The sequence below is a fragment of the Vicugna pacos genome, chromosome 6 (genome assembly GCF_048564905.1).
Source record: "Vicugna pacos chromosome 6, VicPac4, whole genome shotgun sequence".
NCBI lineage: Eukaryota > Metazoa > Chordata > Mammalia > Artiodactyla > Camelidae > Vicugna > Vicugna pacos.
Genome location: NC_132992.1, coordinates 9474795 through 9502235, shown reverse-complemented (window position 1 = coordinate 9502235; position 27441 = coordinate 9474795). Strand labels below are relative to the sequence as shown.

At 35.6% G+C, this 27441-nt stretch overlaps 1 protein-coding gene across 5 annotated transcripts in view; it reads right to left on the bottom strand.

Annotated features, from left to right (window-relative positions):
• Nucleotides 1–27441, bottom strand: part of SLTM (SAFB like transcription modulator) — a 96418-nt gene that overhangs the window by 50033 nt on the left and 18944 nt on the right. For 3 of the 5 annotated variants that reach the window (XM_072962327.1, XM_072962330.1, XM_006210980.4), the window contains 16 exons: nucleotides 23582–23609; nucleotides 21786–22254; nucleotides 21122–21171; nucleotides 19105–19223; nucleotides 17099–17248; nucleotides 16768–16871; nucleotides 16503–16669; nucleotides 15943–16028; nucleotides 15576–15739; nucleotides 13052–13232; nucleotides 12193–12317; nucleotides 11191–11361; nucleotides 10453–10767; nucleotides 10200–10344; nucleotides 8182–8342; nucleotides 5219–6278 (listed from right to left, as the gene is read on the bottom strand). In XM_072962327.1, the coding sequence (XP_072818428.1) occupies nucleotides 6170–6278; nucleotides 8182–8342; nucleotides 10200–10344; nucleotides 10453–10767; nucleotides 11191–11361; nucleotides 12193–12317; nucleotides 13052–13232; nucleotides 15576–15739; nucleotides 15943–16028; nucleotides 16503–16669; nucleotides 16768–16871; nucleotides 17099–17248; nucleotides 19105–19223; nucleotides 21122–21171; nucleotides 21786–22254; nucleotides 23582–23609 (2544 nt within the window). In that variant the 3' untranslated portion in view covers nucleotides 5219–6169. Of the gene's footprint in view, nucleotides 1–5218; nucleotides 6279–8181; nucleotides 8343–10199; nucleotides 10345–10452; nucleotides 10768–11190; nucleotides 11362–12192; nucleotides 12318–13051; nucleotides 13233–15575; nucleotides 15740–15942; nucleotides 16029–16502; nucleotides 16670–16767; nucleotides 16872–17098; nucleotides 17249–19104; nucleotides 19224–21121; nucleotides 21172–21785; nucleotides 22255–23581; nucleotides 23610–27441 lie in introns of those variants that run through there. The other 2 variants (XM_072962328.1, XM_072962329.1) reach the window with 2 other exon arrangements.

Here is a 27441-nt window from a genome sequence, read left to right as displayed (position 1 = left end):
CAAGGAAAACCTTTAGTGATGAAAATATTCTGCATCTTGATCCTGGTAGTGGTTACTTGGGTGTGCACACTTGTCAAGACTCATTAAACTGTACACTTAAAATGTGTGCATATTATTTCTATATTTTACTACAAAAATTAAAAAATTGTATTTCTATATACTTGCAACAAATGATCAAAAATTGAAATTTAAAAAATTCCATTTACAATCAAACATACTATAGATTTAACAAAACATGTGTAAGACCTATACACTGAAAACTAGACCTTGAGTTACCTCATTTCTGTCACTCTCTATGCTCAATTGGAGTTTTTATGTTTACAATTTTAAAATAGTTAAACAGAGTGGGAATTATAAAATGTAATTTTTTGCTGTTAAGTGTAAATTTTAGTACATGCAAAAAATATATTACTGAATTATATAATATCTTTTACAATGAAAATTCATTTTTAATCAGTATTTTAAAACTAGGGAACAAATCAAGGAAATGCCTATAACAGAAAATAATGTTGTCATATAGAGGAGGTGTTTAGAAATTAATTGCTTTGTGGTGTCAAATATATTACAGAAGTCACTGGTCATATCACCTGCTACCTTTATAATCTGGGACAAAATGTTCCTTAGTTTCCACACATTAAAATGGGAATAGTAATAGTACCTATACCTAAATCATAAGCCTGTTGTGAGAATGAGTCAATGCATGTAAATTACCTAATACAATGCCTAGTACAAGAAAAGTGCTCAGTAAATACTAACTTCTGAAATGACAATCGAACTCATAATTTAACACACCTAACACATAGTAAGTTTGAAATATTAGTTACCTCATCATGTGACAAGATTTTTCCCCTTTAGTTTCCTATGATTACTTAGAATGACCAGAGTTGCCTCCATTTTGAATTTTTATCATACCAGAAGTTAGACAGTAATGACAAAGGCCATAAATCTGTGGATAAAGTAATTGGGGTCCATAAAGGTTAAATTATATGCTCCAGCTGGTAGGATAAGAACCAGACTCCAAGACTTCTAACTCTGGATCTAGTCTATTAATCTTGGTATCTGTCTATAACCTTTTTTAAAGGTGACTCTCCAGTTAATAGAATGGAAAGTGTCCTGATCTAAATAATACATAGTATTAATGTTTTATAGCTCAACCAAGACAGTTCTGAAAGCCTTGGACACAAGTTTCTAAAGCTGATGCAGAAGTTCCCTGTTGCCCTACCCAGAGCAATTCAATCATATCAAGTTGTTATTCACCAGTTAACTATAAAGTTACTTTAATCAGAACATCCCACCCACTGACAAGAGATGGTGTTTGTAAAAGTAAAATGATGTGTTGGAGCAGTCAGGAGGAAAACCCTACTACTCATAAAACTGTAGCTGATCTTCAGAGAGTGTTTGTTCTTACCTACTCTGAGCTGTATCTCCATAGTGGGATTTTTCAACCCTGGCTGCACATACAAATCCTTTAGAACTTTTGCAGAAAAATATGCCTAGGTCCCACCCTGAATATCTTGGAATAAGGCACAGGCTTAAGAATCACTGCCTTATGTCACCCAATTAGACCTAAGGTTTTGTCAGCAGCAGCTGTACCAGTTCAGTTCTCTGTTTAACCAACAACATTTACAAATCAAGTGCTTCTCTTTTGTTTTATAATCAGAGAGCATAATATGAGTTTGCTAGAACAAGAGAAATAATGAAAATTAGTTCAGGATTCCATAAATATTTTCCCTATTTAAATCATTACAGCAGCCCAGCAAGGTAAGCCAAGTTGATCATAGCATCCTGGACTTAGATAAATTGCCCATAATTGTACCCATCTAGTAAATGGCACTTGAACTCCTAATTCCAAAGGCTTTAGACTGGACAACCCTGCAGGTTGTCCCAGGATAAAAGGGCCTTCCCTGTAGTACAGTCTCACCTAAATTTGCATTATTAGAGTGGTTCAGTGGTAGTGAGATATACACAGAAAGACCCAGTCAGGCTCTTCCCTGAGGCCAGTGAGCTAGGAACAGGAGGGACCAAGGATGGCAGAGCATCTGGGAAATAAAGTCATTTAAAAAGCTTATAGGTGACATAATTTTATGCAAATTAGGATATTTTAAGACTCTTCCTTATTTTATAGAATCATAATTTTTTTAGAGTTTTTAGCCTTATGTACTACCATATACTTAAGGAATGCACCATATATCTTACTTGTCATGGTATCTGACCTGTCTCCCCTCCACTCTCTCTCTCAAATGCTTGGCAGCATATGATGAGTAAATTAATTAGTTACTATATGTTGGTGGATAGCACTAGAAACTTTAAAGAACCGCCATCTCTATCCAAATAACCGGTTATTGCTTGAGGTTTTGATGTGCTTAGGCAGTCTCTAACAAACCGATGAAAATCTACCTAATGAGCAGAGTTCATACTCTTGTTTCCCAACCTTGCTGGCAAATCCAAGTGGGAAGCAAATGTATGATTCAGTGAGCACGGAACTTGAGCAAAGACAACTTCATGGCTAATACTCATGCTGAAGGCAGGCATCTCCTCTCAGGGTGCATAAGCCCCTTGGCTTAAGTCCAATGGTCTAGGCAGCCTGCGTATACAGTCCCATTTCTGACTGGTAGCTACACCAAGGGGTAGCTCAGGAGAGGCTTTTGGCCCTCCTCAAGCCCTTACCTCAATTTTCACCAGATACTCTCAAGACAAAGCCCACACTCCTACCCTACCCCCTACTCTAACCAAACTGCTGCCCCCTAAGCCTCTTCTACAAAAATTGTGACTTCTCCACAGTTATTCATTCAACAACTATTTATTGAGTAGCTACTAAGTGCCAGGTGCTCAGATACGGTAGTGAAAGAAAAATTAAACAAAACAAATATCGTTGCCCTCCCGGAGCTTACATACAAGTTGGAAGAGACAGATGATAAATATCAGATGCGTAAGGTGGAAGGGGAATACCAAGGGTGGGGTAAGAATGTGGCAGTTTTAAATATCAAGGAAGGCATCACTGAGAAAATGACATTTTCATGCAGACTTGAATTATGATATGTGGATATCTAGAGGAAGGGCATTCCAGATCAAGGAATCAAGTGCAAAAGGCTGGACATAGGATGCTGTATTTAGGAAACAGGAAGAGGCAAGTGACAAGGGAGCAAGGAAAGTAGTTAAAGAAATGAGGTGAGAGAAGCAGTGCACCTCCGAAGACTCTGGATTTATTCCAAGGGAGATGAAGTGGTATTTGAGAGAAAAGAGGTGTGGTGCTGTAGACATAAGATAAAGGTAATTGGTACAGAATACATAGGTGAAAATCAACTGTATGGAACCTGACTGTTAAGCCTGGTTGGAAGAGCTAAATGTAATAGAGAAAGAAGCTTATTCTGCAGGAAGCACTTAAGGATTTCAGAAAACAATTTGTTTCAGGTAAAAATAAGCAGTATTTGTTGGCTGATGCAGTTTAAGTGATGTAGGAAAGAGAACTTAATGTATGGCAGCTTTACTGACTTCAAAGATAGTGACTAAATGTTTGTGAGGATTAGTTTATAGGCAGTAATGGAACATGTTAAATTCGCCATGCTTGAGAGGAATGCTAATTAAGCACTATTGGAGGTACTGCAAAAGATTCATCTGTAGATAAGGAGCTGAACTGGATGAAGTTTTTAAATAAAGAATGCAAAAGTAACTTGACATTTTTACAGTAAGGATTCAATAAGTATTTAATTGTTGGAACTGGCTTAAGTGTGGAGGAACTGAGTTAAGTGACAATATAGCCAAGGAATACAAATATAGGCAGCAAGGATTCTAAATTTTTCTATGCATTTCTGAAGCTTTTATTTTTCTTTTACAATTATTTTTGGCATGTATAGTCTCTTACTAGGACTGGCTCTTTCTTGAACCACTATAAGTAAGCTATTACTCCTAAATTACTGAAACCTACATTATGGTGAAACATGTTTTGATTGCTCACCAAGTATATGGAGAACAGCAAATTTTCTCCTTTCTCTTGGTTTTGAGGAACCCAGCTTCCTTTATAAAATCTCTTAAACTGGTTTTCACTTCTGATCCTTAGCCAGCCAGACCTCTACTAAGTGGTGCCCCTGAACCTTGAGGGCTACTCCCAACCTCAAGGCCAAAATTGCAGAAGGTGGTTTTGTCAGGTTTTTTCAACTTGAAAATGCTTTACTATGGCAACCTGAAGAAAAAATAACTATATACTTAGTCTTTGGACTGTTGTACCCTTCAATGTAGGTGTAGAAAAGATTAGAACAAATCCAACATCAAACTTTTTAAGAGGTTACTTCTCAGATCCCCAACTGAAAAATGGGTAGGACAGTAATTGTTACCTATAGCTAGTAGGATTCTCTGAGTATTAGGCAAGCAAATGCACTCAAAATGCTTAGCACATTAAGTCATAGCAAATATTAGCAACTGTGTAATCCCTTGTGGTAAATAAGCAGAGCTCCACTCTACAAATAAGGAAAACAGGCGAGAAGTGACATAATGACCCAAAGTCAGAAAGAGAGGAAGAGCAGAAGTTAGTTCACTCCAACACAAACTGAGGTTTCTACTGGGCTATTCCATAAAGTGCAGGGCGAGGGAGAGGTGGGGAATGAGGAAGTGAAGAAGCAGACTCCCAAACACAGACACACGACCTGCTCCCACAGTTAGGACTAGAAATGGCAGAAAAGGGTATGAAATCGAGATCAACACAAAAAGTGCCAGTTCCCCAAAGAGTCAAAGACCAGGGTACCCTAACTGCCCACAGCACTCAGAAGTCTGAGCCATCTTACAGGCACAGTCGTATCCACCCAGGGACATTGACAAGAACTTTGATAAAGACTCTTCAAATCAAAAGATGACCTCAGAGCAATCCCTTGCACCCATCATTTACTTCATATGAGCATACAGACTGCTAAGTTTTCCAAGAATCTAGACCATCTGGGTTACTCATCACTGATTTATGTGAAGGAATAGGGGAGGCTTCAAGTGGTGGTATTTAGAATTTACCTTGAAGGGCTTTCCTGGAAAAGATACCTTTAAAAAAAAAAAAGTCACAAGATTAGCGGTTAAGTCTCCAACACTTGAACAGAGTGTGCTGCCCAGCTACTGAGGTGAAGAGTTAAAGTTAAGGCTTATTTCCTTTAAAGCTCTAAACCTAGTCAATTACTTTGGGTTTAACTCTAGAAAGGGCTGGAGAACTTACACCTAAAAAGCTGGTAACAAAGACACATACACTTCCAAGTGTGGATTTTTATTTTCACAAAGAGACAACAATGCCTTCCCACATACAAATATTTACAAAACCCAACTGATTCACCAGTCTGGAACCTGGGTTTTTTTCCACTTCTCAACATAGTTGGGAACATGGAAACATTAATACCCACACAATTCCCAGAGATGGAATTTACCCATCAAACAGTGCAGATTACCTACAAGTGCACTTACCTGCACAACTCAGTCTAAAAACCTCAGTGATACAGACCTCGTGGCCAAGGTTTCATTTATCTATTTGGTTTCATACCATGCAAACCTGAACAAGTGTGCTGCTACACTAAACTGAGAATTGGTTCTCATTTTACAATTAAAAAGGTTCTCAACGCTTTAGCAACTATACAGAATATGAAGGTTTATTTCAAAAAAGAGTACATTTTTTAAAACCAGGATACACAGATGCACTTAATGTAACAGTACCTTCTGCAAAAATAGGTTACATAATACTCAGAAATGCAAGGAACAATCTTATTCTCTAAAAATTAAACAGCAGACTGTTTGAGCCTTCAAAATGGAGGCCGAAAATGCTCGGTGACAAGAAGTAACTCTAGAGCCTGACACCACAGAGCTAATGCTGCAAATTAAACTACTACCACACACCTGCAAACTACTCTTTATATTCACACAGCGTTAAACAAAATGGTTTTGATTCCTATCTTTTCAAATGTGTCTTGGTGCTGCAAGAAAAAAGTTGAATGATACACAAACTATTAAAAGTTACAACAGAACTATTTAAACATCTTCTCCAAAATTGAGAAAAGCAATCATGTTAAATTTTAAAAAATGAGAAAAAAAAGAAAAGTCTGACAGAACTCTCAAGCAAGTCAGAGGTCCTCTTCTTAAGTAGTCAGTCAAGTAAAGTTTACAGACTTCAATAAATTATCTTGAAACCATGGCAGAGAGCTAATGTTCAAAATCTTCGTGGAGGTCCACCCTTAAATGGCTTAAATCCAGAGCCACTTCCTCTTGGCATGGAATTGCCACTTATTTGTACAATTCTATTAATTGGGGATGCATTACTGAAAAAGGTTTAAAAGAAAAAAAAGTCAGAGAACAGAAGAACAAATAATTACAGCTAACACCTACAAAATTATCATTTACCAGACACTGTTCTTTGTACTTTACCCACATTAATTTACTCCTTTCAACAGTCCTGTGAGGTATGTACCATCACTAACCTGATTTTACTGATGGAAAAACAGATTTGGAAGATAAGTAATTTGCCCAAGATCACAATGGTGATCTGATAATAAATGGTAGAGTGAGGATTTCAACTTGGGCAGTCTCTCCCTCTGTAAGCGACTTTACAGTCAGTGCATGAATGGACTGGAGCAGTGGTTCTCAAACTGTGGTCCCCAGATCTACAGCATAAGCATCACGTTAAGAACTTGAACCTCTGAGCTAGAGGACATCTCTCAAGAAATATTTCTGTTAACTTCTTTTATACGTATAATGCAATATAGTAGATACAATTGAATGATACAGGTAAAAAGATCCACCCCAAGCCCCTATAACAAATTTGAGAGAGAAAAATCTCATGGGGAAATGGTTTAAGTAGAATAAAACCAGATTATGAAAAAGTTTGGATGCCAGGCTGAGGAATCTGGATTAGATCCTGTAACCTAGAGAAGCTGTCTATAGTTTCGGAGCAAGTAAATGGTATAAGAAGACAGTCTCAACAGTTAAATTTAGAAATACTGTGAATAATAAAGGATGGAAAGACTAATTGGGGAAGATCAGATAAAAGCTGAAATGAGAGAGAAGGTAAAGCTATTACAAATATATTTTTTTAAACTGAACTATATTTAGAAATTTATGCTAGGAATGAAGAGAGATAAAGATGAGGCCCATGTTTTCCCAGTCTGGGTGAATGAGAGGCACGGTGGCACTGGCACATTAGAAGAAACTGGAGACAAATGAAACATAAAGGTTTGAAATAGGAGAGGAATGAGTTTGCCTGTGACCTTGACTTTATGGAGACGTCTAGGCATTTACATGGAGCTCGCAACATACAGCATGGAGATCACAAAATAGAGCTAAAAATAAATAGTGTCTAAAATCCAACCATTTAGAGGAGCCAACAAAGTAAATCAAAAAGATACAAAGAATATTATGGTACATTAGAAAACAGAGGAATGTTTCAAAAAAGGAAAAGCAACAGTGCTTAACCACAAAGGAGTCTGAGAACTAAAAAATTAAAGGAATCTGAATTTATCAAGAGAAAAGGCATTGGTGACCTTTAAAAAACAAGGACAGAAAGAGTGATGAGGCTGTGCAGGCACAAGTATAATAAACACTTGAGTGTGATGGTACAAGCAACCAATGGAATGGTTACTCGGGTCATGGAGCCAAGCCACTGTCTCTCTAAGACAGAGGAAAGGGAAAGAAAGAAGATCATGGGGGAGAGAGAGGCCAAAGACTTGCCAGCTGAACAGCCACAATGGATGTTGGTGTGAAGAGAAAATAAAGCTCGTCCCTTAGCATGTGAACAGGCTTTGGGATAAATATCCAAAAATGCTGCTAGAGTTATTTGAAATGGGAGAAAACAGAACATCCTTTCAGTTTCTTCTTCCTTTCTAGGAATTTTAGGAATGATAGACACTGAGCAAGAATATGTTTCCAACATGAAATTACTATCTATTACCAACTGGATTCTGACATACATACCTATATATATCCAGATCAGGATGCCAGAATGCCAATCAACTAACTTACAATGAGGAATATTAACTAACAAATTAACATCAGCTGCCCTGCGTATAATCTCCTAGAGATTTTTAGTCAATATGCGGAAATATCTGGGCAGACCAAGGTTTGTTACTAGTTGCAATTCAATCTCTCATAAACTACAATGACCTTTAAGGAAAAGATAAAGGTTTGGTCACATGCTGGCAGAAAAGTCTTAAATGATTAACTACTTACCTTGTGTGCTGGGTTATCATGCCTGCTCCTGTCCGGCCATCACCCATTCGCCTCGCATCATGATAGCCAGGCCCTTGAGAAGGTGGACCATGCCATTCTTTCCTTGGTCCACTTGTGTCCCGTCCATGGCGTTCAACCACATGTCGTTCTTCAGGATAGTGCTAAAGAATAACACATTAAGAGAAAAGTCAGGACAGCCTCAGCCTCAGGCCAATTTACTTAACGCTGGTGTACTTTTAATGTCAGAAGCAAATTAATAAGATGCCTGAGAAGATGACAGAATGAATAATATGAAGACAGTTTCCATCTATTCTGAAGTGAGAAATTACTCAGGCTTCAGGGCAGGGTACGAGGGAAATGCTTCGGCACTGTTACTGCTATATCTTCTAGCACCCATGTACTTCCTGACCCTTGAGTCTATGTATAACGCCTGGACCTATATGAAGAAGACGTACAGGGAGATCAAGCCCTGAAGACAAATCAGGGTGGAGTATACATCATCAACATGCAAACAGCGCAGAGGAACAGAAGCTCTCATCGTACTGTACACAGTACTAGCTAGTGCTACGCTCTTACAAGGTCCTACATCCATGACTGTGAAAGAAAAAAAAGAGTAGTGAACATAAAGAAACAAAAGCAAGAAGATTTGAGGGAAAAAAGAGTCAAAAGTTATGATACTTAGACTACAGAAAATAAAGCTGAAAGTGAACTACAGAGATACACTACCATCAGAACACCTTATAGACCAACATCACAAAAACCAAATTGCCAGGGGATGGACAGGCTTTCCTCCTCAGGACACATTTTATAAAAGGGTATCTGAATGCAGGGGGCTAGTCTATGAGACTGCCTTGAATTTTACTTTAAATGAGGTGATATACCTGGATTATGTACCAAGTCTTAGAAGTTCTATTCAGAGTAAATAGCTCAGTGAGCTGATATACTGAACATTCCTACTTATTAGAAACATTAACACTTATAAATGCCAGCAGGCCCAAATCTGTTCCACAGTGCTCTGCATGAAATGGAAAGCACATAGTGGTATTAAGCAGCATGCCTGGAAATTCAAACATTTTCTGGTAAAAAATGTTGCTCAAAACCTAGGATATATTCAAATACAAAAGAGAATATTGGAGTATAATGCAGGTTGAAGGATGGATACACACACACGCACTTCAGAATTCTTTTCTGTGCTGTTAATTTAAAGAGTATTCTATCTCTGCTACTATCTCTGCATATGCCAGTATTTCACCAACAGAATGCTTTAAAAACAGGTAAAAGGTTTTTGTTCATTTGAATTGCTAAGAGATGTCCTCTGCCCAGGTTCATTAACTTACAAAATATTCAAGTCAATGAACTGTCACAGGAGTAAAAAGCAATTAAAAAATATAAAATATTCCGCTTGCCTACCTTTGGAGATGGAAGAACAAAAAAGAGACAAAAGTTTTATTTCAGTCTACACTTTAAGCTACTTAATGAAAGAGAAAAGGGAGAGTAATTTTTTTTTAAAGGAAAAAGTGAAAGAGAAACACAAGTAGGGACCAAGTATTTTCCATCCGATTTGAAATCCTCAATTTCTTAAGAAAAATAAAATCAAACTCATCATTGGGAAGGCTCATCTACCAAATACAATTCCCAAATTTCAGCAGAGAGTTAGTAAAAACAGAATTAGAATTTCAGGGCTGTCATCCATTCTTGATGTATACCAGTCAGATCATTATGTTGTACACCTTAAACTTACCTGAACAGTGCCTGCTGTACGTCTATTATATCTAAATAAAACTGGGGGTGGGTGGGATTTCAGGGCTCATATCCTACTTCTCTGGGCTATATGTTCAACTACTGACTGTAAAATACAAGAAGCATTAAGATCTTTTATAAGAAGCTAGTCTCCCAATCATTCTAATTTAACTAGATTAGGTAGGCCACACCAAAATGATGCAATGGATATGACATGACTCAGAAGTCCTCTAAATTTATTTCTGAAGAGTTGACAGTAAACCTTAATACGCATTTACCTGTGCTCCACTTCCCCGGTCTGCGATCACTCCCCTGTCTCCCTCTCTGTTTCCATAGCCTGAAGCGTTACTGCGATTCCCAGGCGGAGCCCCTCTCACACTGTGCCCTGATACTTCTCTCCCAGATCGTTCTGGCCTTTCAACTCTGTTAAACGAAACACAGAAACACAATCAACACTCTACTACAACTTTTTAAAAAACCCAAATGCATCACATACCACCATCAGCCAGGCATTAGAAACTACATAAATACCTTGTTTCCCGCTTATCAGTGGACATGCCTCCTTCGCTTTTCCAGGAGGTTGGTCTAGATGGATTGGGCCCTCCATCTCGAGGATGTCTAGGGTGAGTGATATCAGGCCTGTCGTGAATGATCACTGTTCTCCTCTCGTCTCGTTCCCCTCTCACTTCTCGCCTTTCTGTTTCTCTAAGTTCGTTTCTTGGTGGTGGAGGCTCATTTCTTCTGGAATCACTGAAATTTTTGGGGTACCTTTCAAAACCTGGATCTTCTCTTCGTGTAGTAGGACGTGCTTTTTTCCCTTCACTTTGACCAACAAAACGTTCTCGCCTATTACCAAAACAAAGAACACAGGTCCTGAGACGAACTTACATTTAAACTGAGCTAAATGTCTGGCACGGATGCTGGTTTTTTGGTATCCAAGGGGAATTACATCAAACACTCAAGTCATACCAGCCTGAAGTGCTCTTTACTGTTCTTCACAACTGAGGCACATCCAAAGCTAACAGTACTCCCAATTAGTTTTTAAGATAAAGAAGATAAAGCCGAACTATTCGACCTTGTTATGGTGGCCTATTAAACTAATTCTGAATACTGTCACATTCCCATTAACAAAAACAAAAACCAAACATAATTTGTCCTCAACACACAGTTATAACCTGTACTTTTCAATTAAGATTTTAATAGAGAACCAAACTTATCGCTGGCAAGGCTCATATACCAAATACAACAATTTTCAACACATCTGTTTACCTTTCAAAAGATGAAGACGGTATCGATGAACTCTCAGGAAACCTGCCCCGCTCTCGGTGATCAAAATCATTAAATCTATTCTGTTGGCGAGAGTAGTCAGAGCCATGGCCAAATCGTGCATCTGTATCTAGAGACAACTTTTTATTCTCGCTCCAGTAAGGATCATCTCGCCTTGAAGAGAAATATTTGCTCATTTATATAAATTATTTTACAGCAATCAAATAACATTTACTTGGAGTCATACATACCACATGCTAGGAACTGTGAATACAGAGCACTAATAAACTCAAGACAAAGCATTCTGTTATGAGAACAAGCTAGCAAAAAATTATTAAATTATGTTAAGTCATGTAAGTGTTACAGGAATTTCACAAGACAGCTGAAAAATTATTTGTTTTAAAATTATTAAATGGAAAAGACAAATAAGATAAAATACTTGATACCACTTTATAATAAAATTCTAACCAGCAGTACACAACCTTTTCTGTTGCACTTAATTTTGGAAAGGTTAGAGAGGTTAAGACCCAACCATATTTCATTCATTCCACTTATTCCTCAGCACAATCAACTAAATCCCATAGTATTTATATTCAGAAAATTAAATGACTGTATTATATTTTGAAATCTATTAAGAACCATGAACGGAAGCACACCACAGAATCTATTTTTAGTCTTCCCAAGTTTACGACTTCCATTTCTGTACACTATCCTATAAGGATTTTCAAAATGGGCCTGGGTTTGGGAAGCATGACTGAAACCTCCCATGTATTTCCAGCCATAATGGAAAAACATTTGGCATTAGGAAGGTAAGCAGGGAAAGAAGAGCAGACTCTTCTCACTTGACAATGCATGGGGTTCAACCCGAGACTGCAATCATTCCCATCCCTGTTGATCACGACTTTTTACTCCAGTGAGGGGCACTTGTACTTTCTAACTCTCTTGTTAGTCTTAGCTTGAATGAAGTAATACAGCAAGGAACTGTTGAAGAAAGCAAGCAACTACCTATGATCTACATCACGTGGGCGTTTCAAAGAATTCCTCTTTTCTTGTTCATAACGAAGCTGCTGCTGCTGCCTTCTCAGCTCCTCTCGTTCTCGAGCAATACGTTCGGCTTCCTTACGACGTTCCTTCACACAACACAGAAGGAAGAACCAACCAATGCAAAATGAAAACATAAGGTAAGTATATATGCAACCTTGTTGTAATCCTGTCATTAAGAAAGCATCATAGGCAAGCACCAGGCAAAACACATACCTCGGACAAATCAATAACAAATTTGACTCCGGTAATTGGCAATCTAGGCTATGACTACTGTTCTGCAACATTAAAATTAACACAGATTGGGTGGTGAAAGCTGGCAAGTACTTGGGAAGGTCAGATTTAATCATTTGTAACAAAAGCACCTAAAGGGAATTAGAAATAGAGTTCTTAATATGTATGAAAACTAAGTGCCTTAAAATCCTGAATGCAATTCTGCAAAGAGAGGCATTAATTCCTTCCAGCCTTGGGAAATCATTCCCATGAGAATTGTAAGGAAGTAGTTATTATTTTCTACAAATGGGATAGTGACAGAGCCTGGATTACAACTACTCTGGACTCATAGTCCTATGCTCAGACTGTTAGGCTGCCATGATATTGCAGAGCTCAAGTTATTACCAGTTGGCTAGAACAAAGTCACTACTAAATGTATTTTTAACTAGCACCTAATTCACTATTATCTTTCAGGGATACTTAATATATGCTCATTAGCTGAACTCATTCTCTATAGAAGCTTTACAACAAGTAAAGCAAATTTTAGGGCAAAAGTCACAGGGTTTGAAAAAGGTCAGTTATTTAAGATGAAAAGATTTTCTGACTGCACCTGTTCAATACGAATGCGTTCCCTTTCCAAGCGTTCGCGTTCCATCCTCTCTCTCTCTAGTTTTTGCCTTTCAATTTCTAGGCGCTCTCTCTCTCTCTGTAAGCGTTCCCGTTCTTCCCGTTCACGAATTATTCTAATGCGTTCTCGCTCTCGACGCTCTCTTTCTGCAATCTCTCTTCGTCTAACAAAAATCAGTATTTAGAAATACTTAAATTATGCTAGCACTGTGTGAAAGAGAATAGCTTTTGAATTTGTATTTTTCCTTGAGGTTGGCAATTTTAAACTTCAACTCATTCTATGTAGTTTTAATGTAATTGGAAAGAGAACTCAAAATAAAACTTCAAACAAATTTCAATACTGTCACTTATTTATTAAAGACTATCAACTGAACAGCTTAATTTTATAGAGCAGTTGCCTCTAAGATGACTGCTGTTTAAATAAAATTCCCACTATAATAATAGCCCATCAATTAATCAACATTTTAAAAAGGAAAGATTCTATATATGTGAATTTACAAAACTACAATTTCCATTGTTTTTGACAGAAAAATTTCCAGAATCTAGGCTATATTCTATCTCCTTAAACAAGGTAGAATTTACTTTTGATGACTTGGGATCATAACCATCAACATGAATTATGGCAAAATCTATATATAATAAACGGCTGCCCTCAAGACCTCTTTTGGAGTTTCGCTTGTCTGTAACAGATGGCTCCAGGTAACATGCTTCTTTGAGTCAGGAGATAGTTCAAAAGTTTGCTGAACTAAATTAAGCCCTGCATTAGACTTTTAACAGCGTTTTTATCATTTCCTCACTCTAAGGCACCCAGAATATTTTGTCTATCAGCATGTCTTCCCCTAGTACTGCCCCCATGCAAATCTGAAGGGCATTCTTAATTATCACAATGACTAAGGGGCTGTTACCAGCATTAGTGAGGGACCAAAGATTCTAAATTTCTTATGATGCACGGAACAGTCAGGACTGTCCTGCATAACAAACAACCTGTCCAACGCTCCTAATACCTTTTAAACGCCATAATGGACATTCATGTCGTTAAAACAAAACAAAATCACCTTTAGGAAAAAAAAATCTGACTCTAGAACTTAACCCATTTTTAATAAATGCTAAATTGGTTTGCTGTGGCATAGTTTTATATACACTAAAATTTCCAGGAATGCAACTTGATATAGAGGGAAAATTATACTTTGAGAACTTCTCCAAGAGTTGGTCACCATTTCAGAAATGATGTCAACACCACTCTTGGTATTTGACTAACTAATACGACACTAACCAATACGACACACTGATAACAATCTGTGTTTGTAGCTGTCACATTCTCACTGAGTCTAGAGAGGAGTGCAAACAGCTGACTACTTCATTATGTCTTCTAGAGAGCCATGCCTGAACATTCGTATCTGGAATATATGCTTCATTATAAATTACTTTTATTTCTCCCTTATATTAGAGTTAAGGTATTATATTGATATTTTGGAAATTATTTTATAGGTAGGCATATTATATATTAATTTCATTTCAGAATAGTAAAGAAGGTACAGCAACTTTCTTTTATGTAAAAGGGATGCTGGTCTGGTAGGTTTGAGAATTGATGCTCTAATAACTCTCACTCTGCTCCCAACATGTCATCTAAACAGGAAGCTAAGCATATTGAGACTTCAGCAAAAAAACGGAAAACAGATTCTGAGTAATGCAAGGATGATTTCCTTTTAGTATAACGTGTGGCAATCACAGTATTATTTAAGTTGCTAGAAGTATCTCTGGTAGTTCCAAACAATCTTGTGAATGAATAGATGAAATTCCATGATGAGTGACCATTTGACAATATAGGTTAATATTTGGAAATTCATACTATAAAGAATATTTCAAGAGTACTTTAAGTGTCAACCAAAAGTCAATAATGAAAGCAAACAGGCACTCATGAGATATTGTCACTAAAAATAGAAATGTTTTGTTTTGTTCTCAATTTGTTTTAAAGAGAATGCCTGTGTTGGGACAGAGCTTGAACACAGGAAGCTTCCTTCACTTGGGATCTAATTCAAAGTACAATGGATTTTTCCTATGTCAGCATACTATTTGATCACTGTAGCTTACACTACCTTATCACAGAATCAATTTTTCCTTTAATGTTATGTTTTTTATGGCGGCAGCTTTGGAGTAGAGGAAAGAGCATTGGACTTGGAGTCAGAAGACTTGGGTCTGAGTCCCGACTCTGCCACTCATTAGCCATGTGGCGTTGGAAGAGTCATTTAGCCTCTCTGGGCCTCCATTTTTTTCAAATACATAACGGACATAACTAACTTTACAGAGCTGTCGAGATACAGATAATAGAAAGATATATTATAACTTGTAAAATGCTATCCAAACTTAAGAAATTAGGTTTTACTGCAGTTCTTAAAAGTGAGAAACATCTTTCTACAACAATACAGTTTCCTACAAATCTGATTTATAACTAGTGTTACAGATGTACCTATAGTTACAGACAGGTATAAAACAGAATCTTTTCCTACCTTCGAAGTTCCATTGCTCGTCGCAATCTTTCAAAACGAACTAAATGTTCTCTCAATCTTTGTTCCTTCATCTTTTCAAAAGGCAAGATGTCTTTCCTCCTATAGTCCTTGTCCCTTTTTTTATCTAAGCTAGCTCTCTCCTTTTCCTTGCTTCTTCCATGAATCTATGGGAAAAAAATTGTAATAGGACTAGATGTTAAAATAATTTTGTTTTTCAAATTGAGCTGGTCTTTTAAGAAGTTTAAATGAGTAATGGCACTCCTCTTTTCTTAGATTTTCTAGTGTGGAAGTATATAAAAATGGTCACAGAGATACTGAATTATCTTCTTTTGGAAACAGGTGGAAAATATCCCTCTCAGAGACTTACTTTCTCATATCTTCCCCTTCTTGATGGTCTACAATGATCCCCTTTAGTTTGGTCTAGTATTACCATATGTCCTGGACTCTTTGAACCTAGGAGAAAAAAAAATTAGATAAGCAAATGCCTAAAAATATTTCATTATAAGATAAAAATAAATATAATGTAAAATGTTGACTTCTTATACAACCAGATATTCACAAACCAATACATGAAATAAAAAATGTATTCTATAAGAACTTAAACGTAAAGTTTTTAGAGCTCAGTCTACTACCATAAATATTTCAGTGATACCAAAAGATCAATTAAACAGCTATTAATCAACGACCATTTTCAGTCAGCCCAGATTTAATAGTAAATAGGTTGAGCTGGAAGAAGATATCTGTTTCCTAAGAGTGGAAAAGGAGAAGACCATCAGTCCTATTAGAGCTCCTTTTCTACCACAGCGATATCTAATAATGAAGTGGAAATGTTTATCTGGACTGAGAAAACAAGTTTCCCCTTCCACAGTAAAAATTAAGCTGTAGGACACATAAGAAAGGGATTAAGAAGAAAGATACATAGCATACTTATTCGTTTCTTTTCTTCACTTTTTTTAATCGATTCTGAAGTTTGGCCACTTGATCCATTATCATTCTTCTCATCTTTACCTTCCATTTTCTTAGTATCCTTGCTTTCTTTTTTATCAGCTTTCTCAGATGACCTTTTCTCTTCTTTTTTGACTGAGGCTTGTGTCCTGACCATACCACCCCACACAAGAAAACACCAGAATCAGAACCACTTCATCAATGTACCAAAAAAGTCCATGTACTTATTAAAAAAATAAATCCTTACTTGCTACTTCTATCACTCATATTTTTTTTGTCTCCAGAACTTCTTGAACTACTTTTCTCATCATTTTCTTTCTTCAGTTCTTTCTTAGAAGGATCACCTTTAACCTGAAAGGTTTAAATAGAAAAAAATATGTAAGTTTCCAAGTTACATTTTAATGTTTATAAAAAGTATGTTGATGATAGGAAATTTGGAAAACAGAAGTAAAAAAAACAAAAATGAATAAAAATAAAAATCATTTCTAAGTCTACTTCCTACCAGTGTAACATCTTTAAATTGAGAATTACTAGCCCTCAAAGTAACCTCCCTTTTATTAACAGTTAGGCAAGCTTACTTTTTCAACAGATATTAGCTGTCCATGCAGCTCAGTGCGATGAAGATGTGCAATACATCTGGACACCTCTGTGCTTGAAGACATAGTTACAATGCCATAGCACTTTGCTCCAGGACTTCGAGCATTTGTAACTACCTTTGCACTCAGAACCTGTAAAATGAGATTATACTTCAGAAAGTTTTATAACTTTACAACTACAACTTTACAACATATCTACAAAATATCTAGATATTTACAACGTATCTATGAAACTTTACAATGGAGACTATTCAAATGAAAGCATGTGTTCAGGATATACAAATTCAGGATAAAGGATACATTGATGATGTATATAATTGTTTCATATTCTTGCAATCACCATCTACCTTGCCTACTTAGTAAAATTCAGGGGAACAATTTAAAGGGTCAAAGCACAATTTAACCTAGTTTTAGTTTCTTCATTTTTTTTTTCAAACACATCATCAAAATACAAGCATTCCCATCAATGAAGTAATGGTACAATTAATGAAAGCAAAGAAACAATATACTCAATTAGATTTGAGCCAAAGTCTCCCTATCAAAGACCCACCCTGAATCTCTTAAAGATAGGAAAAAAAAAACTGTAAGTGTCCAAAAAGTGTCTAGATAAGTGTTAACACTTTTCTATGAGTCACTGTAAGAAACTTTAAAAAATAAAGAATTTGCATGTAAAAAGGCAGCCTTAAAAATATACTCTAAAAACACACTTTCCATCTATGTACTTTTAAACTATGTATCAATAAAAAAAATGACACTTTCAATTCTATAACATGAACAGCTGCAAGAGACAACACAGGGATGGGTGAGTGAAAAGAAAAGGTAGAGAGAACAACCTAGTGCTGAACAAATACTACACAGATGTCATGTCAGGAAGAGGTACACAGGGAATTTAGGAGGTTGTATGGCGTGGCTGGCTGAAAACTATCAAACTATGTCAACCCCGGGAAGGGCTGACTCACCCCAACAGCAATTTAATTTTAAGCCCAAGATCCTTGTTGTATGTGCATTAGTATTCGTACACAGTTTTAGTCCTAAAAAATGCCATCGAAATATTATTTTTATACCTCTAACAGAACCAAAAATATATTACAGCTGATCATGGGACTACAATTCTCAGTGTTCTGTCTGTGACTCCTACAAGAATTTCCTTAATGCTGAGGCAACTCTCTAATTAGAAGGAAAAAAAACAGCTCCTAAAATAAACAAGATTTTTGTAACATTCATTAATGGCTACTTGCTAATACTTGAAAGCCTACCATGTGCACACAAAGTATAATAGATAAGATACCTGCTATTAAAGAGCTTACCCCACAGCAGGTTACATATGATGTGTTATCGAAAACTAAAATGTAAAGTAGAAAGCAGTGAGTGCCCTATGGGATGCAGATCAAGTGCAATTTAATTCGACAGCTATTAACAGAATATTCAATTCATTATTGACTATTCTTCTCTTCCATTAGGTGTCCCCTTATATGCCAGAGAAACTTCTGATGAACCAACCAGAGTAAAAGCCTCTCTTTTTGCTCTCTTGGCACTCTGCACTCATCCTTCATATCAAAACTTCTGATTAAGTCTATCTTAACAGTTTTACATTTTTCTCCACCACTCTACTGGAATCTGTACGATGACAGGGACTACATCCATTTTGTAGTCAAATTCTATTGCCTAATATTAGTCTACCTATGTTTTCCGGATGACCAGATCAGCCTCAGCAATTCTAGTTCCTAGAAAAACTATGATGAATTTAACAAATGAAACTCAGTCCTTGATTTAAATGGGCTCAAAATATGAGCTCTTAATACAAAGATCCCCAGGGCTCAGAGTGAGATTATATGATGAAACTCACCATTACCACAGAACTCAATAATTATGCCTATAACAGTCCTGAGAGAGTTAAAAAATTGGATTTTATTTATACTGTTTTGAATACAACCCTTGTTTAACATGGAGATACTAGAAAGACGGTTAAAAAGGTAAAAAGAATGTACCTTTCCATATTTGCCAAAAAGGTTCTTCAAATCAGCAGCTTTGGTATTAGAAGAAAGTCCACTAACCCAGATATTTTTAGTTGAGCTTCCACTGCTACCACTAGTACTACTTGTACTTCCTGGAACAGATTTAACATCAGAAGTTTAAGTATACAAAACTACTAGGGCCATATTCTTCCAAAATTATAAAACCCTCTTGTTTAATTCTGATAGTACAAAGTGCATGAGGGAAAAATCAAAGCAAAAGATAAACTGTTTTCAAGAATGTAAATACCTAATAACAAACACTAATCAACCAGTACATCTTCATTCTCTATTAGAGAAAGGGTAAGAGAAAATGGAAATTACATGTTGCTAGATAACTCTGGATTTAACAAAAATCAATCTTCTAAAACAAATCAATGACAAAAATAAGATTAGAGACCTCAAAATCTTTTAGAAGGTAAATGGTTATATGAATTGTTTCTGTACCATTTCCACAAAGTCTAGTTCCATACAGATAGATGCCATTTCTTAAAGTACAGGCCTACACACCCTTCATACAATACAATACAATCACCCTTCAGTGCTTTTCTTCAAATGTGCTGTTATAAAACAGGAATTTTCATTTGTTTGACTTTATTTGGAAAACAATCGCTACCCACTATAAGAGAAATAGTACATAAACAAATAAAAGTAAAAATGTTTAAAACTTCAAGTTATTATATGCAGAAAGAGTAAAATGTTCTCTGCTTTAAAAAATTACATGCCACAAGTTTTAGCTGAAAAACTACTGTCAGTGTGCTTACGAGGAGACAACACATGCCTGACTCAAATATTTTAAATATTAATGACTGCTGCATTCTATTATTAAAAAACATACTTACCAAGGATCTGTTTTATCTCATGAAATGTTAACTACAAGTCTGTGTATCTTTTTTATTCTACCTGTAACATTTAGGCCCACATACTTCTCCAATTACAGGAAAAACATTTTTAATGATAGGAAAAACTTAACATTTAGTTAAGACTACACTAAGTTTCTAAATTTAAAGGATAACAATTTATTATATCTTATCCATTAACCAAAATTGCAAGAGACGTAGGTAATGCAATTAATTGTCAACTACTAAATCAATCACTAAAATTTCTAATCATGAAAATATATCAACAAAATATACTAAATAAACCACAGAGGACACATAATATTCCTTTTTTTTTAGGCACTCAAGAGGCATTTTAGGAATTTACAGTACCTAAATGGTATTATTTTCCCTTAAAGTGTTTTTTTAAAAAGAATATAAGACATATTTTTCAAATATACAGCGTATACAAGACAAAACTAAAGCGTATGGCCATGAGATAACCGGAGACTTCCCAGTAACAAAAAGAAATCAAATATTACACCTTTAAGCTTACAGAAATTTAAAATAAAACTACTTTCCTACGTAAGACTCTCATCAACCTAAAATAAGTCAATTAGGAAGTAAATTCTGAAGAATTAAAATGCTAATAATTGGCTATATTAATAGAAGTGTGCCCTGATTTAAAGAATGAAAAAAAGTAGAACCAAATGGTAGAAACTGAATTTCTTTCAAATATTCAGCTCCAGAAATATACAGAAATATTATAGCACATTTCCTACTAGACCGAACAAGGAAAAGACAGTGGTAGTATGTAGGGGTTATAAGAGACTGCAATCAAAAATAAAATACTTCTGAAATTATAATGTAAGAAAATGAAATACCTATTATATGAATATTCAATACAGTTGCTCAGAACACAATGTAAAAAAACACACATCAGATTTTTAGCAAACTCATACCAGTCTACAAATTAAGTAATTAAGAGAGTAATGCTTCAAGTACACTGAGAGTTTGCCGTAATCTAACTCCACTGCTTACACAAAGGCCATCCAAAATTTTTAGTATGTCAATTTTTAAGGACTAAATGTCAAAGGAAATACCAGGCAATTATTACTTTTTAATAAAAATATGCAATTTACCACTGAAATAAATAGGAAAAAAAAATCCATTACCTTTGTCATCTTTGGATGATGTCTTGCTGTCTTTAGATTCCTTTGAAGAGCTAAAGAAGCAAATCACCAGAAGAAAATTGAAAACAAAAAAAAACAAAAAAACCCAAAAATCGAACAGCTTGATATTGACTACATTTCAAACTAGTGCTATTCAAACAGATTAACAATTCCAAAGGCCTAGGTTAGGTTATTTGAACAAATGATTCCCTTAGGATTCTTGCACTGATTTTCCCCAAGATGCCTGAAGATCTAGATTTTCTGACAATTCTATTCAGTGGTTTTATGGCCATCTTCTCCAGATTTCAGGACTGGGACTTGACTTCATTTTGTGTTCTTAGGACTGATAGTTGTTCATTAACCATCATCACAAGGATTTTTAAAAATAAAACACAAAAAAATTGTCAATTTGAAAAAAAAACAAAAAACAACAAAAAAAAACCAAATATATGCTGACAATTCGACAATGCAATCAGTAGGACACACTGCATATTACGAAGATTCTTGAAATTTTTTTTAAAAGTAACTTATGACGGTCAAAAATATTATAGGCAGGATCATAAGTACTAATTACTGTACATGGTCTTGAAGCCACCCCCTTAATGTAGAGCGATCTTATTGAATGCTGGAATTCAGTATCGTAAAGAACTGACATAGAAAAACAAACCTCTTTGCTTGACCAGAGGCCCCAGTAGACGAGGGCCCTTTCTTCAAAGTATCCTTTTCTTTGTCTCCAGATTCTGCTTTCTTAGAACCTTCTCTGGCTTCCTTCTCGACAGGATCCCCCTTCACGCAGTCTTCCTTCTTACCATCTTTATGGTTCGCATTCATCTCATAATCCTTGCTTTCCTTCTCCGGACTCTGTGCAATGGCGTCCTGCCCATCTTTTGGCTTACTTGCTTCAGAATCTGTAATTTTCACATTTTTACCTGTTTCTAGGAGGTCATCACCATCAAAATCCAGAGTGATGGCATCTTCAGCCTGGATTGTGACCGAGATGTTGTCATCCTCAGCTTCTTTCACAGTCGCATTAGCTTCCATCTCTTCATGAGCTGTGTGATCAGCCTCAGCTAGGTTCCCTTCTGAAGGAAGAGGTTTAGATACTTCTTGTGTACCATCACCAGAACCTGCTATATCTAAGAGGATTTAACAGGAATAAATATGGCAAAACAAGAAGTTTAAACAATTTCATATTCATAAGCTAGAATAGGACCTAGAAAATATAAAGCCAGTTATTAGCACTGATGGGAAGGTTAGGAAGAAAAACACAAGGGTATTAACTAACATAAACAATCCTTTACCCAGGATCACTTATTCTTCATGGAAAAAATGATCTCTACATACAAATACCAAACAACGAAAGTGAGGAAATGGTTCCGTCCTGAGGATACCAGTTCTTCATTTCTGATTATAAGTTAATGGGATATGGAAGATTTTTTTCCTCCATGAGATAGTGACAAGTGTGCAGGTTTGTTATTCAATGTTCGAATGATCTTGGGATTTAACCCTTGTGACCTTCGGAACTCCCACGGTGATGTCTTGAAAGGTCACAGTCTGAGGATATCAATCAGTCTTCAAAGTATTCAGGGCCTCATCTTTTTCACTCTTCTTATTCAATTCTTGGGTAGTCCAGAATCATGGAAAACCGCTATAGGAGGCTCCAAAGATGGCCTGCTCCATAAGGTTTAGGAAATTGGCTATATCCAGTCTTCATCCTGTCCAGTCAGTCCTGCAGTTACCATTTTCAAAGATGTCTTGCATTCTCCCGAAATAGAAAGGCTTCGGGCATCTGAGATTTTCAGTTGGTAGCTTTACTTCATCATTGCTTCCAAGTTTTGAATTCTGCCTTGCTTAGAACCCTGTTCCATGTCCTTTCTAGTCCAAAGTAGGAAAATCCTTTGACTTCTTTCCAAGAACTCTTCCATAACCTCATACTGACCACATGTATTGCTACTGATGTCCCTGTAATTATATTGAACGAGACAGCTCTCCTAAACTACCATATAACTGTCAGAAGACCGAACGAAAATTTTTTTAAGTAGCAAATAGTCTCCCAGTCACCTAACATTTTTAGGACTAGCTGTAAAATTATTTGTTACATATTAGGACTCGAATAAGCACGTATGAGTTACTGCAGTGCCAGATTTAAGGATGTAATCAACTTACCGTATGCTAGAAATTATTTTTAAAAATAAAATTTAAATTGGGTTAAATAAAAAATGGCATTGTCCACTACAGTAACTGATATGTACCATTAAGTTAGAACATGTCTTAAAGTGTTAAAAAGAAAATTAAAACCAATTGAAAAATAAAATTAAGATGCTAACTTAATTCACTAAATTGATAAATTTGAAAATAAACTCATTTCAAAAAATAAGATTTCAAATAAGAAATGCTTTACTTTCACTATTTAGTTTTTCTAAATGTCACCAATTTTTAAACTCTACTTAGCATCAAACATACCTTTCTCATTTTCTTCTTCCTCACCATCCTGAAATTCAAAAAATAATCAAATGTAAAATGAATTCACTTAAAACTGGATTTCAGTATAGTACAAAATCTATCAGGTTAAACTGTTCTATAATATAATAATATTAGAGTCACCTATCACTAACAAATATAGGATATTCTAATCAGAATCAAAACACATTTACAGGAATTTGGCATGTCTTGTATACATGATTTTAGACAAGAAAACAGGCAAGACTGTCGATGATTAGATCAATAACTAACTGAATTACTCAGTTTCAGTATTCAAAACTAGTTTATACAACCCAAATCTTACTCATATCAAAGAAATACCAATAAAAAGCCTGACCTGATTACTTTCTATGACTCAGTTCAAAGGCATTCTTAGGGCACACTATTCAAAACGTAAGACATACACTTTCAAGGGCCTGAATGCATATTAATAAACAAAACAAACAAAACACACTCCCTTTTTAGGCATCTCAGAAGTAAGAAGGATGACTACAAGAGTAGTTTCAAATTCTTCATTCCTTTTTATCTTTTTTCATCTGTTAAAAATGAATTCATAAGCTGTCACACATATACTGGTCAGCCACTTTAAAAATGATACTTCTGCTATAGGTAATCAAAGCATGTAACTGACAAATTTGTTTTAAATGACTGATTTTAATTTTTAAATATGTGACATTTTAATTTTAAAATATGTGACATCACCTAATCTAAAACTGAGCACATGCTGGCTTAAAAACAGAAATACTGCAAAGCAAAAAATTTTTATTTACCCTACACCCAGCAAATACTGCAAAAATTACTTACTTATAGCAAGATCAAATCAACATTTCCCGAAATTAAAGATCATAATAAGCAAAGTAATATGCATTATAATCTCAGTATTAAAAAAAATTAAGGAATGTTTTAATTTATAACTTCAAAAATAAAAGCTGAGTAGAAGTAGATCACTTTTAGTCAAGTTGGTGTCAATCTACTACATACAAAGCATTATAGAACAGTGGTTCTCAAACTTTGAGTCTGTATCAGAATCCCTTGGAGGGCTTGTGAAAACATAGATTGCTGAGCACCAACCCCAGAGTTTCTGATTCAGGTCTGGAGTAGGGCCTGGGAATTTGCATCTCTAACAGTTTCCAGGTGATGGTGATGCTGTTGGTACAGGGATGACACATTTAAGAACTGCTGCCTTAGAGTGACAGCCTAACAGTGAAATTAGGCTTAAAGCAAAATTTAACTGTAAACAAAACTTTAAATGGCATATTTATAACACAATTTTAGATTCATATAAAAGCACATGCATGCCTTAAAAACATCAAATATTTTACCATATACTCAAAATTATATTTGGATAACAAACATATTTCTAAGAAATCATTTTAAATGATTTTTCAATTTTAAGTTAACATGTAAGTGCCTCAATTAAGGAATGACCAGTTGTTTTACACACTAAAGTAACATGAAGGAAACTGAAAACACTGAAACAATTAAGCCACAAGTTCAGGGAATAAAATAGTCTAAAATAGATTACTGGTTGACAGCAATATGAATCCTATTGTTACATAAATCCATTATATTGTGCTCTATCTCCCAACTGTTGTACTGGAATTTAGTTTTAATCATGATGTTTCATATGTGCAACATTTAGAAAGGAAAGAAAAATGCTTTAACGTGGGTGGAGTGGCAGGCAGTGGCATCAATAAAAGTATGAGTTATGCTGGAACTACTAATATCTTTTTCTTCCAAACCCTCTTTCAGTTTAGTAATTTATCTTATAGAGGGATAAATAAACTGGAATATCTTAACTTTTACTTAAACGCAGAATAAAGAGGGGAGGATATAGCTCAAGTGGTAGAGTGCATGTTTAGCATGCACAAGATCTTGGGTTCAATCACCAGTACCTCCATAAAAAAAAAAAACTAATAAATAAACAGACCTAATGACATTCCCCCCAAAGTAAAATATAAATAATTTATTTTTAGAAAAGCAGAATAAAGGAACCTAAAGACTGCAACTTGCCTCTCCTTTGTCTACCTGAGATGCAATGGCAAACCATTTCCAAGTTATTCTGATTTAGAAATGCAATACTGATAGGTCTGAGAGAAAAAAATGACCAAAGTATTTGCTATCGCAAAAAGTAAAATTTATGGGGGTGAGGTGGGTACAGCTCAGCCATACAGTGCACATTTAGCATGCATGAGGTTCTGGGTTCAATCCTCAGTACCTCCATTAAAAAAAAATAAAATAAAAAATTTGAAAAAATCATGATGTAAAAAAACAAAATCCTTTCTGCTGTACTTCCTGCCAATTAGAAATATTTTCTAGCTGCTAAAATAACTGGTAAGGTTTGCCGTACTTTGCTCAAGAGTTTTTAGATACTTAGCCTAATGATTCAACAGGTCTTCTGAAGGATTTCATAACTTTTGTTTCTCAAAATAGTGGTAACACTAGCTTTATTACTTAAATGCCCGTAGGAAAAGAGTCTGACCCAGTTTCTAGAAAAAAGACTGATTACAATGGGGTTGAGGCACAAAAATGACTAGACTTAGTAGAAAAGATGAGCCACATACCAGTGAGTATTTGTGTTATTGTTCAGTGTGTGCACTAACCATAGCACTACTAAGCTTGAACCATTCCTCCCTGGTTTAACCCCAGTAGTTAATAAAAACAAACCATGAAATATGAGAAAGACATTGGGAAATTTTCCCTGTATATGATATATATGCACAGACATGACATGTACCTTATTTGTAAATGATTTTCCCCCACTGAAAACAGATTTTTTTTTCAGAATGATAAATAAGTAACAACGAGGTAAGCACCCTTTAAAATTAACTACTTTTTAAGTTTATCTTGAAAAAATGCAATATTTCATGTATGAAAATGAAGCAAAAGCTCTACAATGCTCGTGTTATCTTTGTGATGGGATCTACAGCCCTAGTCAAATGCCAAAATTCATACAGGAAGCGTCTCTATTTTTATTTCATCACAGCAGCCAAAGTAGCAATGACTAGTGAGAAATAAATATAAGCCTAAGACTTATATTTCAGTTAACAAAGCGTTTACTATATACCCATCCTGTTATGTTCCCCTAGTTTAACGTTGTGATACATGTACATATATGTGCTAAGAAGACTTCTTCTGAAGGCCTCTGTTACCCTGACTTTTATGTAAACACTGCACTCAATCTGACTAATTTAAACTAAACCTCAGAATAACCCTAAGCCATTAACTGCATGCTATCTCACAGTATGCAAAAGACCGTGGGAAATACAAAACACCTGGCACATAACAAGCATTCAATAAATATTTGTTGAATGAATTTACCGAATAAATGTAGTGTAAGACACTGCTGTCTCTGGTGGAGGGACTGAACTAACTGCTCATTTTTATGTAGACAGAGGGCTTAACCGCAGAGGGCTTAACCGCAGCGCTGTGTTAAGTACAATGGAATTCAGAAAACAACATTTACTAGTGTGGAGTTTAGTGAAAAGAATACCAGACTAGGCATCTTTACCACTAACTTTCACTCTGTGGTATTGTCATCTACCTAGGTGAATATAACTATAAAATAGAGATAACATATGACCTATATAGGATATGTAGGATTAAATGAGATAATGGACATAAAAAGCAAAGCACTATATAACAAAGAGATATTAGAGAAAGCTTTATGGATGAGACAGATTTAAATCTGACTTTCAGAGGTATATAGACTTCAACAAAGAAGGGGAAGGCCCTTCAAGTTAATGAAATATTAGGGGCAAAGGCAAACAGAAAAAAGAATATACATGATATAGTCATAGAAGATTGACAAGATGAAGACTAAATTTTTAAGAATTAAAGCA